The following is a 20,405-nucleotide window of genomic DNA, read 5'->3' on the forward strand; positions in this document are numbered from 1 at the left end:
AGAGAAGAAAAAAAATGGGTGTAAGACTAAATGAATAAAACGAAAGATCTGTGCAAAAAGTTGTCTTGACCCGACACTGTTCAGTGTAAAGCCACTTTCACTATCAGTCGCCCAAACCAAACCAAAAGACTGCTGCTAATGTAACAATTACACACAAGGTTATTAATCTTCTGTTTACAGCAACCACTTATATAAGGTACATTTGTGCACTGCTAAATAGTCTTACATAACAATTGAGAGCACGGACCTACCAGTACATTTGCATAGGATAATCCAACATAAGAATGTATCACAGACTAATCCAAACGATGTTAAGAAACACACACATGTCTGCTTCCTAATGCAGGTTTGACACGCCAGATAATAAGAGTGCACTGTAATGAACTAACACCGTCTACGAATGTCCTTTCACTATATTATATTAGTATCTACTTTTCTATATAAGAAACAACCAATACGTTTTAATACAGGAATCATACTTCAACAAGTCTTTTATTTCCTTGAGAGGAAGTAGGTCTACAATCGTGAGGGGAAAAAACACACCCACAAAACTTAAGGAAAAGGTACAGTTAAAATGTACACAGTTAGTACACACACACCTACACACATACATGTGAGATACACGCATATACTCTAGTCTGGCTATTTGATTACACAGTCATAACACAGCACATACCAGAATTTTTTTTTTTAAAGAGAAAGAAAGAAAGAATCTGAGCTAAAGATCTACCAAGCAGAAAGTTTGCAAAAAAAAAAAAGGGGGGGGGGGAGAAGTAGCGACAAAAGACCTAGAAGAAGTCTCACGGAATGACTGGCGGTGGAAGAGGAGGAGGGGCGCTGTATGAGAGCGGTGTGTTTAAAGGGTGGAGTAGATAAGACCAGTACCTGTGGGATTTAATGCAGGGGGGGGGGGGGGTGATAGAGTTCAAAGTTCAAATGGTGTAAAAAAGAAAAAAAAAAGTTTAACAAGAATTTGATGGCGTGTTCATTTTAGAAACAAAACATGACACTGGGGACCCATGCCTTACTATTTTCCCTCTCATTAATAAATGAAAAGGAAATAACTCTGGACAGATAAACGAAACAGTTGTCTCCCTTGATGATGGTCGACAAAAGATGAAGCCAAAGACGCCCGAAAGAACTCCAGTCCTTCACCTTTGTTTTCCATCTTATGCAAGGAGTTTTTGTTGGTCTTTTCGCATTTTTTTTTTTAAATCTGGCAAAAAAACAATAACAAACAAACAAGCAAACAAAAAACACTTGGCTACCTAGCAAGAGGCTCGAGCGGACTGGGTATCAAAATCGGCCAGGGCATTACCATTTAAACCGGCCCACAAACGAATGGCATGTTTTATCATGGGCGTAGCCAGGAATTTTTCGGTTGGGGGGGGGATTTTTTTCTCCCCCCCCCCCTCCTCTGCAATGTATATGTATGAAATAGATGTTCAATAAATTCTTACCTTTCATTCTTTCGGACGTTTTTTTTTAGCCTAGAATAGGTTCTTCTTTTCGTTAGTGGAAAGACAGTACACACCACCAAGGTCAGAGAGTCTGGGGGAGCGCTAAGCCCCGAATCCAAGCATTATTTCCGTTATTTTAAGCTTTAAAAAAATGCAAATTCTGAGGTATCTGCAGTGCAATTAGATTGTAACTCCTCCGCTAAATTCAAATTCAGAAACGAAATCTACAATTCATTGCACTTAATTAATGGAGTCCAGCGGCTGGTAGAAAATGGTAACAATAGTTTTGCTTTCGTTTTTGTATTGGAGGGGGGAGGGATAACTACAAAACCCCATTTGGCTACGCCTAGGAAATTTGGTGACTGTAGTTTGCTTAGTTGGCTGTACTGCGGCATTAAGTAATTTTTTTTTTCAGACAATGAGGTCTGAGGCAAGTGATTTGAACCGCCCTCCTCCCGGCTGCGCTCATGTGTCATATTATAGGTGTTAGCCTAATTCTTTTCAAAATATACACAGCTTGATACCGCATCGAAAACTTTACGTATGTTTGCGTAGGATTATATAACGTATTTTATGTATACATGTAGGTCTATGTAGTCAGAAAACTATAAACAATACAATAGCAGCCTTAATGAGTTTGAAAACTTTTGGTAATACTTATAGATTAGAGACGTTTCTTCGTAAATAAGATAGTTACGCCCTACGCTTTTCATGTGCTAATCTAGTCATGCATGTTGATCTGTGACTTAAAAGATGCTACTTCATTGGTTTTCCTGGCTGACTCAGGCAACCCATTCCATTAAAAGAATGCAGAGCGGTTAGAGGGGCACTTACAAGTACATTCTAAAAAAAACACGCGAATTGTATATGAATATATCATTAAACCATTATTTTAAATATAAATATTAATCTCCTTTCATTAAATATTGGATGTGACAGCGCTATAGGTTTATAAATTATTATAATTATTATAAGAATTTCCATCAGTAATGACTTCATACTATGCATACTAAGCATAATTTTGCAATTAATTATAATAGTAAAAGATGATTTTAATCTAGATTTGTTTTTGTTTTTATTAAATTATATTTTGTGTAAGCCTTAAGTGTGTGTATTTTTAGATCTGTTATTAAAAATAAACAAAAAGAAAACTTACTTTCTCTGTACAAATCTTAAGCCTTAAGTGTGTGTATTTTTAGATCTGTTATTAAAAATAAACAAAAAGAAAACTTACTTTCTCTGTACAAATCTCAGAAAAAAAGAACTCTATACCCATTGAACTATAAATGGTGGTTTGCAATTTCGAGGCTGTATGTGTGTGATACAGTTAATTCCGATTAAGTATTGTTAAAGAGCTTTTTCTTCTTCTTTCTCATTCTCATTGTTATGTTGGAGTGTTCAGATGACTAGACCAATACAAGAGATGAACTGCGCAGTGGTTTCCAAATCAGGGAGCTCTCCATATAGTTTTCTTTCTATTGAGGTGTTTTGGGGCCAGTGTCTTGTGCGGGCCTCATGGTAAAGAGAAGTTTTGAAGGACATGTTGTCTTATTCTGTTGTGTCCGGTCCTGAGTTATAAGATTACACGTTGATCTTGTCGGGACAGCTTTTAATAGGCATCACCTTTCTTGTGATTCGGATGTGAGCTTGTCCATTTCTCATTTATTTTATTTACTATTAGTTTCTTTATTTCTTCTGGATATAGTGAAATGTTTAATTGTGAGTTTGTTCTTCCACTCATTGCGAGTTCTATATGTGCTGGCATTCATTGTATCCGCAAAAGAGCTAATTGTCGCCCCTATTTTTTTTTCTGCGTTATATTAATGTTTTCTAGCTAAACCTCTCTCATCCCTCTTTTTCGTTAACTGACAATGGAACCACCAAAAGACGGGGGAGGGAAGGAGCAAAAACAAAAGGAAGTGCCATCAAAAGGACATGCCGACCAGCGAAATGATTAGGCCAAACACAACCTCGAAGACATCAAAGAAGTATTGAAGTTCATGCCGCTCGTGCACAATAGAATGTACGGTGTAACGTTTTGCAAATGATAATACATAGGCTACAGTGTATAATGTAAATTTTTTATATTCTTGTTGAAATTTAAACAAAAAAATAAATAAATAAATAAAGCGTGTTCGGGCATGCGTCTAGCTGCTGTCACTTTTTTTTTTTTAAAGTTGTCTTCATAGATTTTTTTTTTCTTTGGTCGCGACCAGACAGGCCTACTTGGTACCGGCTCACCGGGCTTTTGCCCGTTTGTCCATATAGTCATTCCGCCCCTGCAGTTGAGCTTGGCTCCCGACTCGACCAGCGTTGTGTTTGCTGAGCGCCTAAAGACAGCACAGGAACCTTCTCCCAGATACCTTCATTTCCCCCCCCCCACACACACACACACACTCTGGCCCTCAACAGACATTGGACCGAAGCGCATTGAGCTTGATAGTAGCGTTATACAAAAACAATTTAAAACAAGTAATAGAAAAATTAAAGCTCATCTAAGAGGCCACTAATTACTGCCATTAATCTGAAAAATTACATGGGTTACCTCCCTTTCTGCTATATAAAACAAAATTAATTAACTTGTACTAAATCATTAACTAATTGGTTAATTTCTGGGATTGAATCGTGTAGTGTTATCGACAATAAATAATTATGCAAAATTTTAATTTGTTCCGAGAACGGGAAGTGGGAGAACGAAACAAGTCAAAACAAAATAATTAATCACCAAACAATTAATTAAATAATGATTCATGTCTTGTCAGTTTCAATAAGAATGGACCTCATTCACCAACCGTAAACAAACAACACTTAGCCACGTGATTCTCTATCTCTTCTATACAAATACGATCTAAGTTTAATACACAGTGGCTATCACGTGACATTTTTTTTCGATGTTTTATCAATATGATCACGTGACTAAATTTTGTTTGTTTACGATTGGTGGATGAGGTCCATTGTGCAAAGTTTTAATTTGATCCGAGAATAGGAAAGGGCAGAAAATAAAACGTGTTCAAACTTTTCACAACACGGACAGACAGACAGACAGACAGACAGAGTGCGTTGATATAAGTTTTGTTTAAAAAAAACAACTAAGAAGGCGCGGTGGCCGAACGGTAAAGCGCTTGGCCTCTGAACCGGGGGTCCCGGGTTCGAATCCTGGTGAAGACTAGGGAATTTTAATTTCGGGATCCTTTGGCGCCCCTGAGTCCACCCAGCTCTAATGGGTACCTGGCATTAGTTGGGGAAAAGTAAAGGCGGTTGGTCGTTGTGCTGGCCACATGACACCCTCGTAAACCGTAGACCACAGAAACAGATGACCTTTACATTATCTGCCCTATAGACCATAAGGTCTGAAAGGGGAACTTTTACTTAAAAAAAAAAAACAACTAAACCTTGTACGTTCCTTACAGACAATCAGCGCGTGCCGTCTTGATGGACGTAACGCACAATTGTAAAACAAATTTCCTCACGGATAATTGAGATCATTATTATATTAAGAACGAATGAGTTTTCATTTTTCTGGCACTGCCAGGGTCGAGTTTCGTTAAAGAGAAACACAATTCATTGTAGTCCCCTTATCAGTGTCTGCAACGGTACCACCCTCTGAGAGGCAATGAGAATCTTCCTAGGAATGTTAAGAGCCTTGAAGGTATCTATGAGGTCAGTTGTTATTATTCCCTCGGTTGATATAACAATGGGGTATATTGTTATTTTAGTTAACTCCTATAAACGCTACTGTCTATTGTCCTTTTACTAGCTCCATAAAGAATCAATTTCAGGGTATAAAAGATCTCGAAAGTAAAAAACAAAACAAACAAGGTTACAAAGACAGTTTGTGTGGAAATCCCGTGGAAACACAAACTCAAAATCGCGCCCTAAGTGATCTACCGAGAGTCTTCACCAGGATTCGAACACGGGACATCAGCTCTCCATATATTCATTTAGCGTACACTTATATTTTTTTAATAATAATTATTAACCTTATCCATACATTCAAAATTAATAATATGTTACATTTAATAAAGAGAAACTAAAAAATATTTATTTTTTTCACAAAATTAGATAACTTGTCGTCCTTGGGGTCGCATACATTTCTAAAACACTAGCCACAGAGGTATCACTAAAGATAATCGTCGAGTTGAATGGAACTAAAACTCTGAGGCTACATCATACGAGTGTGGTTAGAGTTTGATAGGACCGGATATCACGGGCAGGATACGACCCGCAGGACGTTGTTTGGGCTTGATTGTTGTATGCCAAGTAGTCTGACCACTAGACTAAGTGGACACTATGTATGCAGAGCCCGACTTAGAGAATTGGATGCCCTATTGAAAGTGAATTTGGTGGGCCCCAAACGAAATAGAACGATAAAAAATAAACAGCGAAAAAATAAAATTACACAATATATTTAAAAACCGTAATATACTCCAATCAAAAGCGGCTTAGAAGAGCGCGGGGCCCTGGGCGAGTGTCATATGATGGGGTCCTGAGCCTATATATACCGTACCACATTACGCTTATGGGCTTGTCCGCCTCTAACGCTGTACGCCTAAACATAGTACCTTACGTAGGTACTGTACTATTAGCCTTTCACTGATTACACACTGTATTGTAATTGTTCTGTGTGAAAGATTTCGCCTTCTAAAGTTAATAAACGTACTTTATGATTACGAAACATTTGGCATGAAAAACCAACAAACTAGATAGGCGATAGGCCTAATAGTAATTTCTGCTAAGCTCGCTGCAGTCGGAGAGTAAGTTTAAGTAACTATATAGCTTATTAATTTCGGAGGAGAATCAGAACACTTGCAATAACCAAATAGTTGCTTAGACTGTCAAAGACGGATTCAGTCAGGAAACTTGACTGGCTTGTCGCTTCGCACTTATAATATCATAAAGGCCTATCTTCTCTCCCGCGGTCCCGAAAACTGAAGTCTAATCGATGTTCTTTAAGAACAAGTTGTGTGATAGGAGCTAGTCTCCAATAGTAACACAGGAGTCAAATCTCGAAATTTCTTCTCTTAAAAAAATATTTAGAGTTCTTTCCGAGGCGAGGCCATATGCGTCTTAATTACCTAATTTGCCTATCTACGGGGACACGACAATTCGTTCACTGACATTTCGTTCACCGACAAATCGTTCACGACTTTTCGTTCACGCGACTATTCGTTCACCAGACATTTCGTTCACCAGACTATTCGTTCACGCGACTATTCGCTCACGGACTATTCGCTCACAGACAACTTGTTCACCGACAACTTGTTCACCTACAGTTGGTTCACGACAAATCGTTCACGCGACAAATCGTTCACGCGACTATTCGTTCACGGCACGGACAAATTGTTCACAGACAAATCGTTCGCTGTATAGTAACATATTGTTAATATTATATATTCTCGTCGCGTGTTTAATTTATTTACATTAAAACTTTTGTAGCTATTAATTCCAAATGCAAAAAATTTCTAGAGATCAGGTCAAATCCGAGTTTATTTAATTTCGTTGTTGTTGTTAATATTTTGTTAATGAGGACAGAATGTGGTAAAAATTATACTTAAAATAAAAAAAAATATAAAAAAAAGATCTTACAAGCTAGCTGAAAAATGAAAAATTTTTACTTTCACCTTTAATATACATTTACACCCCCTTCTTTTTTTCATCTACCGGGAATCTACCCATTCATCTGGATACTCTAGTTAACACCTAGTGGAGTGCTAGACAGACTGGCTCCTCTGGAAGTCATACAACTTTATTGGACATTGCCTATACACATGTTCAATCTGTTAACATTGAAAATATCTACTAGACACTAGTATAGTACTTTCCATCAAGTTTAAAAGAAGTTTTATTTTATTTTTATTTTAGTTAACTTGTTTCTATATGTGACCACCCATTGGTAGACTAATTTGATTGCTTGGACTTCAATAACAAATTTATTGAAACATTTTTTTGTTGTATTGCGATAAATTATAATTTTTTGATAGGGAACCAAAATATTTCCTAGTGTTCTATATGTAATTAGTTTTTTTTTTCTTAGATGTCTTAATTGATAAGTATTAACCTTAGATCTGTATCTAGTATGTGACGTTCAGAGTTGAACAGTGAAACCATATATTGTACCAAATCTAGTACCATTGTTAAAAATCTAAATTATCTCTCGTAAAAACACTGAAAGGATTGTGGAAAAAATACTCATGTGTCTGAGCTAGCCAGGAAAACCAGTGACTTGGCAGAATGCATGACGCGTAGGACGTAATCATCTTCTTTTTTGAAGAAACGTCTGTATTATATAAGATAAGATTTGTTTTTGTTAATAAGATATCAATAAAATGGGTATGTTAATTAAACATCTGGACCGCTATTAAGAAGATAAGCAAATATGGGTAGGTCGAACAAGACCACATAATGGACATGAGTGTAAAAGAAGGCCTACATGTTGAAAGTAAAAATGTTACCTATAGTAAAGTGAGGGCCCATTTAAATGTTTCAGCTTGCTTGTAAGATCTCTTTTTTCTTTTAAGTATAATTTTTTATTACAAACTGTCCTCGTTAACAAAATATTAACAACAAACAAACAAAAAATTAACACAGAATTTCGGATCAGGTTCGATCTCTAGCAATTGTTTTGTTTTTGGAAATATCCAGTGAACGATTTGTCTGTGAACAATTTGTCTGTGAACGAATTGTTCGTGAACGATTAGTCGCGTGAACGATTTGTCGTGAACCAACTGTCGGTGAACAAGTTGTCGGTGAACAAGTTGTCTGTGAGCGAATAGTCCGTGAGCGATATGTCGCGTTAACGAATAGTCTGGTGAACGAAATGTCTGGTGAACGAATAGTCGCGTGAACGAAAAGTCGTGAACGATTTGTCGGTGAACGAAATGTCAGTGAACGAATTGTCGTGGAACCCCCTCAGATAGGCCCTGATCATGCCTGATGTAGGTCCATAAACCAAAAAGGAGTTGATACTAATGGCTCTATTTTATATAAAACAAATAAGCAGTCAACATTGATAACATTAAGACGATACTAGTGTTTCAATAATTCACGATAAATCAACAATAAAAAAAAAATTCCGCTCTATTGATAAGCTTTGTTTCTGCTATCTCTTAAATAGATGATCCCCAGTCAGAGGAGGTAACTCATATACCCGGAAGTCTTACCTGTAATACCAAAATAAACCGTAGTGGCGTCCCTTCTTGTTGTCTTTTATCGGAAGCCATGGCTTTCTGACCTGAAACTATTATTTATATCTAAAGAAAAACGTTTAGTAATTCACATGCCGCAGCTTCACGATGGAGCTATATTCTATATTTTTAGTTCTTATGTGCCTTTTTGGGTCGGGTAAGTTTATTTATGCCTATGTTTGCCAATAGACTTGCTAACAATATTGCAGTAAAGTTTCAGGAAGTGCCCGCTGAAAATGTCTTCCGCCATATTGTGTTTTACCTGTAGAGATCTAATGGATCTTTATTATATAAAACAGAGACTATGTTACCTAGATCTAGTAATCTAGTTTAAAGTCTCTCTCTTTAAATAAAGTATAAAGACATCTTAACACTTGTGATTGTTAATTTTTAAATATATTGATTTAAAAATTTTAAAAGAAAGTGAAATCTATACAATTTGAATTAAAAATATTAATTTTTTAAAAATTACTTTTTAATCTAATTATTTTTATAAAAATTATTTCTATGCAAAACAAACCCACATTAAAAAAGTTATAAAATATCTCTAGAAATTTTAGATTTATCTAGAATCGAGTTATAATTAAACAATTATATTCTAGGTCTACAATCTACGACATAAATTATTCATTTAAAGTTAAGTCAATAAAGATTAAAGACTTATTTTAAAAATATTTTTTAAAAATCTAGATCTATAATCTATACATATAAATGTATATTTGCCTAAGAAATGTAACTTGAGACAGTGTCAAAACTATAGTACAATAAGTCTTGATTAGTCACCCAAGCAAGATAATGCTAAGAATAATTCTTAAGAGACTCAAGAGATTCTTTCTGTAGGACAGGCACTGAGGCAGGATTCAGATCAGTCAAAGCACTTTTGAACAAATATTTAGCATCACTCTGTTAAATAAAATGCCTTCACGCCAAAAGAAACTAGTACAAAACTTCATAGACTTTTAAACTTTTGACTGTGTTTGGCATGATGGCAACATAGATAAAAACATTAATGTAACGTCATATAAGATAAAATAATATTATCAAAGCTCTGTCTATATCAAAATATGAATAGATCAGTATTTCAGAACAACCAAAAGCGGTGAAAGTTTTAGGACACCAATAGCGCTGGGGCGAGGATGCATTCTTTCTCCAGCTCTTTTTAACTTATTTCTGGAACATATTTTGATGGAAATTCTTGAAGGATTTACTTCATCATCTTATTTCTGCATGTTGTCCCTTATGGGGCGTAGGCCACCAACCAGCTTCCTCCAGGCAGTTTGGTTCTGGGCGAGTCTCTTCAACTGTCCCCACGTCTTGCCCATCTCCTTCTAAATTGCAGTGCTATTTATTCCTGGGCTGTCCCCTCTTCCTCTTTCCTTGGGGGATCCAGGTTTGGGCTTGCCTTGTTATGTTGGGTGCAGGCTTGCAAAGGGTGTGACCTATCCATCTCCAGCGTCTCTGAAGAGTATCTACTTCAATGGGCTGCTGCTTCGTTCTTTACCACAGTTCCTCATTCAAGATCTTGTCTGGCCAGATCTCTGCTCCATAAAGTAATATTGGCTTAACAATGGTGTTAAAGAACCTGATCTTGGTGGTGGGTCTTCTAGCTTGACCATAAATGGGTGGCCTACTTCCAATCTCAGGTTCGCAAATGATATATATATATATATAGACTTCTTTGGAGAAAATGCAGACCAGGTACAAGATATTTCAAAACTGGGATGCTGCAGCTAGAGCAGTTGGCATGGAAATCAATGCTGAAAAGATTTAAAAAAATACTAGTTTGTGGTGGTGATAGTACAAACATTAGAAGTTGTTTCGTTTTAATATAATAATAATAATAAGGGTCAAACATAATAAGAGATGGGATATCAATACAAGAGATAAAAACTTGTTTAAGCTTAACATCCGCTGCCATGCGCAAACTGTGGACACTCTGGATGAGTAATATCAGCTCTCTTGCTGGCTAAAAGGAAGAACCTCAATACTGTGAAGAGACAAAAGCTGAGCTGGTTTGGTCATATTGTAAGACATGACTCACTGGCCAAAGTCATTGTTCAAGGTTCAGTCAAGGGAGCACAAAGAAAGGGTTGTCCAAAGAAAAACTGGACAGACTTCTCTCTCGATATCCTGCTAAGAACATCTGCTAATTAAATATCTCAGCTAAAAAAATCATCAATCTAAGCTACTATAAGTTAAGAGACCCAACTTCAGCTTTCTCTTAGTTAACTAGATCTAGTTCAAGTCTGGTAAGATCTACTCTCTTGACCAATAAATATAAATACTTTGAGAATTTATTTGAAACGTGCTAACTTTTAACATAGTTACAAGTAAATTTGATTATAATTAAAACACCATATATTAGAGTATCTCACATACACATGAAAAAATTTTTTTTTATAGATAAAATTGTACAAAAATTTCTACACTTTTTGTCAATGCTTTTGTTGGCAAAATAGCACCATATTGCGGGCCAGATCTGGTCCATGTGGCTGTAGTTTTGCATCACGGGTCTAATAAATTACTGCCTCAAGCCTTATTTTTAGGACATAGGGGAAAAAATGACCAGTTTAAATGTAATTGCGTGTCTTAAATAATCAAAGTGAATAATTCTTGGTTAGTAGCTAAAGGTTATACTCTAATTTCATCCTCACAATCTATATTATTTGATGGACTTTTATAGGATTGGCTTTGGAGTGTTATGTCTGCGCTGATCAGCCTGATAATAAAGACAAATGTGTGAAGACGACAGTACAGTGTGAGGAGAGCCAAGACACGTGCCTGACCCATATAGAATGGAGAGGTGATTATTATATTTTCTTTTTTTTTTTTATGGTTAGGGTTTAATTTGGGTCTAAATAGGTTCATTTTCAGTATAAAGTTTACATTATATATATATATATATATATATATATATAAAGTATGTTTAAAAAATGTGTAACTGTATCCTGTTGTACCAGTTTCGGCAAAAAAAAAATAAATTTTTGTTTGTTTATGAATTATCAGTGTAAAATCATTAAATCTTAACAGACAAGGATTGGATCTATCTTTAATTATTGAGGAAAAGTTTTTGTCTTGTATCATTGAATAATTATGTCTCTTAATAATATCTCTCTATTCAGTAGCTGATATGTTTGGTAGCAAGGTATAGGAATGCATTTTAAATTTTACTAAGTTAAAAAACAAGTTTCAGAAGTAAATTTATTTTTGGTATGGCTGGGCTAAGCTCAGTAACATATTAAACTGAATTAGAATTTTCCATTACCTTGTGGCATAGATTAATGAGTCTTAGAATATAAAAATATTGACAGCTTTTTTACAATTTTTAAATAGATTAAAATTTATATAAAAAGTAATCCTTTCAAACCTTGTGATCTATAAAGCATATGATGTCTTATGTTTCTATGGCCTGTATGGTTATTGCTTGGATTTTTGTTTTTGAATCATTTTTGAATAGGGCATCTTTCATGCCATAGGCCTTTGTTGTATCTCTTTTGTGAACCCTTTAAGGGGGGGGGGGTATGTTGAGAAAGTTTCCATCTTGCATCTCAGGAAACACAACTCTGCTTGAGATGAGATTTGGGCTTTGAGCTACTTTCACTCCTAATTGACGATACCAACGTTGATTTGACGCCATTAAATTAAATTAGTTTTTGGGTTTATTAACTTTAATTTGTGCAGTATCAGAAGAACATGTATTCTTCTATAATTATATACCTGATGTAGCATTTCCTGATTACATACAAAAAAGTTGTTGAAGTTTAATAAGTGAAATACAAATGAGCTAAATGAATGACTCCATTGGAACGGGGAAAATAATTACGGAGAGAAAGAGTTAAATAGGTAGGCAAGCAGGTTTCCCATCAGCCTGACAACCAATCCCAGATTTTATAACCAATAAATACTTAAAAACTTACTTCAATCTATGGGACACAATAAAAGGTTGATTAACTAAAGTCCAAATTGGATTATTGTCCTTCTTCCCTAGTTCTATTTGAGCATGGAATGGGTTTCCTGAGTCAGCCAGGAAAACAAATGACTTGGCAAGGTTTAAGTCATAGTTTAACATGTTGACTAGATTGACCTAGGAAAATAAAAGAATTCTATTAATTAACTATGTTTCATACAGTTTGCATTTCTATATTATATACTTGTATTAAATTAGTAGTATTTGTGTAAATAATTTTATTTGTATAATTAAACTGCTTTCAATTGAGCTAACTTCTTAAACTTTGAATTAATAGGGGGAAACAATTTTAATTATTTAAAAACTTTATAAAAAAAATGTACAGAAAAAACAACAACACTTTTATTCCTCTAAATTGAGAAACACATTATTTGTTGTGTCAAAATAAAGGCGGTTGGTCTTTGTGCTGGTCACGACACCCTGCTTATTAATAATTAACCAAAGAAACAGATGACCTCAACATCGTCTGCCTTATAAATCGCAAGGTCTGAAAGGGCAACTTTATTTTACCGTCTTCTCCAAAAAAAAAAGATAGCCTTTGATTTTAAAATAAATCTTTTTATTCTCTTCCTTTACTACATGCGTTTCAATACATTTTGATATGTCTTTACAGCGCCAGACTTCTGGACACCTCGCAGTGAGAAGATGTTCTATGTCCACAAGGCCTGCCACACCTCTACGTACTGCGCCAACATGCAGAGGGAAGTGGGCATCAGGTGCATGAGGGACTGGTACAGGGACTGGGAGTGTTACGAATGCTGCGGTGGTGACCGCTGTAACTTTTATGTCACTGTAAGTCTATATCTTAGAACTAATTTAAGATTGTTCCTTACAGGTTTTTTTTTTGTATGTTATACTTGAGCCAAAATTTGTAAAAAGTCTATGAAGTTCTGTAGTTAGGCTCAGCGGGGTAAAGAGAAACCAGTCATGTTGGAATAGAGAGTCATAAGTCCAGTAGAAGAGCAGAGGGGAAATAGAGAACTGAGCACGTTGACAGTTTACAAGTTTGTGCATTACAAATTTAATATTGAATAGAATCAACAATCTCTAAAACATAAACATTATAAAATATTCCCTGTAACTTTCCATGAAACTGCAGTTTAATAGTAACATTTATTTTATTAATTATAAAAGCCAAATGAATTTCACTGAACAAGTTAAAAAAAATTACATATTGATATCAAAATGAAATGCAATTAATAATTCACAAAATAATGATAAAAAGGTCACTACAGAGTTTGCCTTTCTTTCCTACTATTAACCTACATCTTGTCATGCTTTTCAAAAGGTTGGGAGTTATGAAGACCAGACATTTCAAAAACTGGCAGAGAATAACATAAATGTAGAGGGTTTGATGTCCCATGCGTCATGCATATTAACCAATGACTTAAATTCTGCCAAGTCACTGGTTTTCCTGGCTAGCTCAGGCAACCCATTCCATGCTCTAATAGCACTAGGGAAGAAGGAGTATTTGTACAAATTTGTCCTAGCATATGGGATGAGGAATGTGCCTTTATTTTTGTGTCTTTCTAAGTATTTTATTAGATTTTGTTTTTATATTTAAAGATTATGGCTCAGTGTTTTATTTATAATTGCTACTTTACTTTTAAGTCTTCTGTCCTGAAGGCTTTCTAAATTTAGTGATTTAACTAAAGGTGTTAACACTAGTCAAATGTGAATATTCGTTTGATTAGATCAGATTTGATCCATATCCAGACCTGATCAGATTTGATCCATATCCAGGCCTGATCCGATTTGATCCATATCCATTCTAATCCACACCAGATCAGAAATTAAAGTAGGAATTGATTTGTACAAAACTACTTGTTCATTAATCAAATGGAGGTTAGGTGCTCAAGAATATGCTACTTTAGGCTCTCATAAGTTTAACATTTATTTATGAGTTCGTAATGCTATTTTCTTTAGCATAGGGGTGATTGTAAAATAAAAGTAAAGGTTCCTATTTCAAGCCTTTGCAATCTTTGAAGCAGATGTAAAAATCATGTTTCTTTGGCCAATGATGAACTAGGGTGTCATGTGGCCAGTACAATGACCAACCTCCTTTACTTTCCACAAATAATATCAGGAGCTCAATAGAATTAGATGGATATAGGTATGTCCTAAAAATTTTGAAATTCAAAATCCCAGTCTTCACCAGAATTTGAACCCAAAACACTTGGGTTCGGAAGCCAACTGGTTTATAACTCAGTCACCATGCCCCAGTCGTAAATGTGTATTACATCGTTTATCATCCTTTCTATTAACTAGTTTTCATTGTTCATCTCGAGAATGTGTTCAAACTAGTCTGGATACTGAATGTGTTTTGGAATTAGTTTCTTTTTCAGTGTATTTAATACATGAATAATTCCATGGTTTATTGTTAGAATATATATATATGCTCTTAGCACAACATTGACCTGTAATAGGTCGGCTTGAAATTCTTTTGAGGTTTAGATGTGAGGCAGCTGAACAATTTAGAAGGTAGCAGTCAGCATTTAAATCTTTACTCCTTTGGAAAATAAGAAATGATCTATTTATAATTTAGAGTGCAACAAATTTATATAAAAAAAAAAAAACAATATTTGGCATTCAAAAACAAAACTACCAGTACATGAAGCAATGAATATTTTGCTACTTAAAGGTTGGATTTTTTTTTTTTTGATAATATACACATTAAATCTTGTAAATACAATTTAACTTTTTTTTTTTTTTTGTTTTTGGCTTAATGAAACCATTAGATCAAGCCACAAATTGGTATCTATTCTTTACAGTTTGAATTTCTAATGGTGTTCACTGGACTATTGGTTCTTGTGTTGAAATATTCATTTTTTGAGATATGGGTGGTTGCTAGGTTATGTGATATGCATTCTGGTCTGTTGTCTTGGTGTAAGGTCCTGTGTTCAAACCTTTGCCATGTCCATAGCCTACTATCCTGTATGAAGTAGGGGCTTGGACGTAATGATCCTCATTTTCGGAATGAACATCCAAAATTAAAAATATATAAAAAGATAATTAAAAGTTAATTAGCTTTGCCCATTATTCAAAAGCACCATATAAGTTACACTTTTTGTAGTAGTTACCTTTCGATATTATTGATATTGACAATGATTTACTTTTTTTTTTTCTTCTCGACAGCTTGGCTCAACGTCTGTCATTCCCAGTTTCATCTTACTAGTAGCGTCCTTGGTTGCTGTTTTGATTTCCCAGTTGCGATAAAACTGTTCTATTTGAAACTGTTTGTGTCTTGTATCTGTCGGTAGTGCGTGTCATGTGTGTAGGTGAAATGATGTGCCTGCTGTGTATCTGAACCAAAAATAACAACTGCTGCTGTATACTTTGTGTTCTGTTTGATGTGTGATGTCATTTGACTCCAAGCTCATACTTGTTATCGCGAAATATCGTCTGAAAGAATGCAATGCATGGTGAGTGGGTTATCTAAGGTCGCTTTCTGTTGCCTGCACTTCTATTTGGTTAAACTTACTGCAGCTCTAAAGGACCTGTTCATATGTTTTTTCAGAAGGTGCATATAGTTAATAACATAGAAAAATATCTTTTTCTGTGTGTGGCCTTGTAAAGCTCAATGGAAATGAAGTCATGTCATGTAACTCAGTAGGTTAAGGTGTTTCTTGACAATAAGTTTATCAGGTCTTTGAAGTAACAAAATGGAATTGTTGAGCCCATTCCAATGACAGTCTGAATTTTGTTGTCATTTGTAAATAGATTTTTTGTACATAAACTTTCTGTGGAACTTATCAGGATTTATGATTCCTGTATTTTTATCATGTTTACATTATTGACTAAAGGTTGAATATTTCTTCTCTCTGAGTTTTTTAAAAGGTCTACTGTAACATTCCATTTTCTGTAATTTTCTTTGTCATATTAGGCAATGAATAATAGAAGCCATTCCCAAGATAAAATAACATTTATTGTAGTAAACTCTAACATTCCATATTAGATTTTTTAACATGCCGGTATAGAGCCATGCTCACTGTCAAGATATAACTATTTTAATATTGTAATTTATACACAATTTTTGTGAATAATATAAAGAAAATTTATGTATGCATATTAAAATATTAAAAGCTATGAAACTAGAACGATGATGGCAAGCTATGTGTCATAACATTTGTCATTAATTTAACAAGATGATGATATTTGTGTTTCATTTAGTTAGTTCATTAAAAAATACAAAATTGCCAAACGAAAAATATGTTATATTGATTGAAAACTTAAGATTATGATATATGTTACAAAATGCCTGCAGGATAATGTCAGCATAGATTTTTAAAAAGATGTTTTCATGTATTAAAGTTAAACCGTTTCAACCTTGATGTTGAACCTTGTTATACAACGGTTTTTAATTATTTTTACAAATCTACATTTATTCCTTTTTGTTTTTGTATATCTATATTTAAAAAAAAATATTTATCATTAACTTGAACAAAGCATTTTTTTTTTTTTTAGATTCATTCGATTTTTTGCTGTGTTGTAGTTTAAAAAAAAAAGTAAAATTGGGGAGTGTGAGTTGGCTCTCTGTCACTATTGAAGATCCAGAAATCACCTGAATCTGACTGCTTTGATTGACGGCGCAGTCATAAACTTTGGACAGTAGCAATCACTTGATAAGATTACTGTTATCTTTGAATTAAAGATAGGATGGGATCAAACTAGTGATAGGGTCAATCTAGAAAATATTCTTCTGGGAAGCGGGGATGGTGCAGTGAAGACCGAAATCATTCCCTATCTGGCCCCCAAATCTTTTATCCATGGTGCATGAAGAAACCATAGAGGGTTGATACTTCTGGATTCTTGCGATTTTTTTTTGTTTTTTTTGTGGTAATTGTGAAATCAATGACCCTTTGGTTGAAGAAAGGTTGTGTAGCACTTTTATAGTGACTTGAGCACAATATGTTAGGAGCAATTTTTATTCTCTGTAATTATAGGGTTAAACAAAATATTTTTATTGATATGACTGGATATTCTGTTGAACCTATCTAGCTCGAGGAACCTGCTGGATTTTTAGAAGGACTGGCTTAGAACCATTGCAACAACTTTGTTGTATACATCCTGGCTGCATGGTCATGTCTTATGCACACTAGACTGTCGTTTAGCCATCACTGTGGGCCCAGGTTCATACTCTGTCCCCTTTCATGAAGGACTAGCCTACAAACCTGTAAAAACAAACATCCTTACTTCTTAAAGGAACAAAGGAAGGGAACAAATAGTATTTTCTGTCCTCTGTGTTGGTTGCTTTCTTTTTAAATTCAAAAGCTCTTAGTTGCATTAATTTTAATTAGAATCTCTACAAAAAATCAAATGGTTTTGATTAGTAAAGAATTGAAACCTTGACATGTTTTTATTTTTCTTATATATTGTATTGTCCTATTACTTTCACTTTGTATAACTCATATACAATAATAAATAATGAGATTGTAGATAGCCAACATTTCTCATCCTAAAGCAGACCAATGTATATGTTATCAATGGTAGAAAGAAATTAAAGAATGAAGACTTTTTTTTGTCTAATTGTATACATATTATTTCTAAGGAATTGACATAAATAAACTGTTAAAAAAAATAATTTCCTCTCTTGTATATATGTCATTCACTTTGAGCAGCAAAATTTTTAAGTACATTAATAAAAAGTTGAAAATTGCATGAGTGTTGTTATAATTTGTGTTGTTGTTGGCTGTTGATGCAGTTGTCAATGTAGTGGTAGGCTTTCTAAGAAGTAATGGTGAATTCAAAGTGATGTCTGTCTTGTATTTATGAACAATCATTGGATAAATTGTCTATTACAATGCTCATCATGCAGTATTAATGACTATCTGTGGCATTCAAGATTTTATGATCTTTTCACCTTTCAACTTCTAATGTGACAAAAGAGACCTATCACAACTGCAGTCACAAGTTGGGTTGTAAAAAGTATAGTTCCCCTTTCAGACCTTGTGGTCTATAGGGCAGATGATTTTGTGGCCTACGGTTATCTGGGGGTGTCATGTGGCCAACACAATGACCAACCGCCTTTACTTTTCTAATGTCAGGTACCCATTAGAGCTGGGTGGACTCAGAGGCGCCCGAAGATCCCGAAATTAAAAATCCCAGTCTTCAGCAGGATTCAAACCCCGGTCTCTGGTTCAGAAGCCAAGCGCTTTACTGCTTAACCACTGCGCCTCCCACGTCAATCTAGTCATGCCAATTCGTTGGTTTTACTGGCTGATTCAGGCAACCCATTCTATTCTCACTAAAGAAGAAAGAATTTGTTAAAAGGGCAGCACTGCTGCAGACCTGCGACCTTGTCAGTGCTAGAATGATTATTAGTTTGTTTTTTTCACATAATACTAATAAAATAATAATCTTTATTAAGAGGTAATGAGAAATGTCGAGGCTTATTAAGCGTGTAAAGCAAATGTCTAAAGCCACGATTCTGCGCACCCATTTCATCTTAGACTATGTACTGAACAAAACTGATTTCAACACAGGAGATGAACACGTCTTTCTTTCTTTCTCAACATCAAGTCTCAGAATAAACATCAGCTGGTCTATTGAATCTCATGATCTATGGGATACATCTCAACTACTTACCATCATAGCCATCTACGTTGAGAAAGAATATAATTTACCCGTAAATATCAAGTCTAGATCTATATAGAATACGTATATATTGACAGCAAAAAACAATAAATACAAAATTAAACACAAATATCGCATATAATAAATACCTTGATTTCATCACAGAGACTGGGATTCTATAGAGTTTGTACATCTCTGTCAGTATTAAATCTAGAATGAATACAGGAGAAGACGGCGTGGACATTTCTCCCAAGCCTCTTGCGAAGGGAATGCCCCTGGAGCCAAGCTTGCCAACCATCAAGTCAAACACCAAATCGGAAGCTCACGCACACAGTGTTCACTTCGCCATCGAGGGGACAGAGCGGGTGATGGTGCAGAAGATCTCCATGTTTGAGCCCAACATTGGGATCTCACAGGCGCTGATTTCCCCGACTGCGAGTGAGGTGGAGTTTGTGCTGACCAACCCGTGGACAGGTGAGTTCAAAGTGCAGGGTGGTCCCCATGTTTCATTACGACGAGGATGTTGAAATTACTAAATTTAGAGAAACTTCAGGAAGAAGACCAAAAAACCCCCCAGAAAAACTAAAATACTTAAAAAAAAAAAACCACTACACATCTTATATTAAGTGTATTTGTATCAATTAGTTTAGATCAGTCACGTGATACAATTTTTAATAGATCTTTTCTACACTAACAATAAAAAATCTATACGAGTAGAAATATTTTTACCGAATGTGTTTGTTTAGCGCTATTTCATGCTTTTAGCTTTCTCAATACGCTCTGATCCTATTACTTATCTGGACCTGTTGGGAAGGGGGGGAGGTGAAGAAGAGGGTATCTGGGTGAATGTTGCAGTGATCACTTTTTACATGCATTAAAAAAAAAGTTTGACTACTTGAAATGGAACTCGACCTCTCAAGCCTGTGACTAGTTCAACTTGTACCACCACATCTGTCAAGTATAGCTTCTTTCCCTTGTTTGATACCAAACTATTTAATTAATAACCAATAGATAATTAACTAATTGGCTAAATACCTTTTTTTTGTTTGTTAAAAAAAATTGATTGTTGTGTTGTCAGATACTAGAAATATTTGTGCAAAACTTTTGGTTAAAAAAAAAAGGAACTTATGTCTTTGGAAGAAAATGAAAATGGATTCTTTAGAAAGAAATACAAGACGATAGTAAGAAAGAAACAGATTGTGAGAGAGACCTATCGAGAGA

The 20,405-nt window shown here is 35.0% G+C and overlaps 2 protein-coding genes across 4 annotated transcripts in view; both read left to right on the plus strand.

Annotated features, from left to right (window-relative positions):
* The first annotated feature begins 8,633 nt into the window (after window positions 1-8,633).
* LOC106062633 (uncharacterized) lies at window positions 8,634-18,267 on the plus strand. The gene is made up of 4 exons (XM_056014275.1): window positions 8,634-8,801; window positions 11,328-11,447; window positions 13,225-13,403; window positions 15,747-18,267. Exons 1-4 carry the CDS (start codon window positions 8,753-8,755, stop codon window positions 15,825-15,827), a joined length of 429 nt encoding a protein of 142 aa, XP_055870250.1. The 5' UTR covers window positions 8,634-8,752; the 3' UTR covers window positions 15,828-18,267.
* An 838-nt stretch (window positions 18,268-19,105) lies between these two features.
* Window positions 19,106-20,405, plus strand: part of LOC106076492 (uncharacterized) — a 40,216-nt gene continuing 38,916 nt past the window's right edge. For 2 of the 3 annotated variants that reach the window (XM_056014479.1, XM_056014478.1), the window contains exon 1: window positions 19,106-19,658. In XM_056014479.1, coding sequence (XP_055870454.1) covers window positions 19,400-19,658 — 259 coding nt within the window. In that variant the 5' untranslated portion in view covers window positions 19,106-19,399. The remainder of the gene's footprint in view (window positions 19,659-20,405) is intronic. The other variant, XM_056014477.1, reaches the window with a different exon arrangement.

This window comes from Biomphalaria glabrata, chromosome 16 (genome assembly GCF_947242115.1).
Source record: "Biomphalaria glabrata chromosome 16, xgBioGlab47.1, whole genome shotgun sequence".
In the NCBI taxonomy this organism is placed as follows: Eukaryota; Metazoa; Mollusca; class Gastropoda; family Planorbidae; genus Biomphalaria; species Biomphalaria glabrata.

Excerpts from the sequence above, each read along its gene's own strand:
- LOC106062633 (XM_056014275.1), top strand. The coding sequence starts at position 8,753 with ATGGAGCTATATTCTATATTTTTAGTTCTTATGTGCCTTTTTGGGTCG. Across the intron at positions 8,802-11,327 it reads TATGTGCCTTTTTGGGTCGG|GATTGGCTTTGGAGTGTTAT; the intron begins GTAAGTTTATTT and ends GGACTTTTATAG. Across the intron at positions 11,448-13,224 it reads GACCCATATAGAATGGAGAG|CGCCAGACTTCTGGACACCT; the intron begins GTGATTATTATA and ends ATGTCTTTACAG.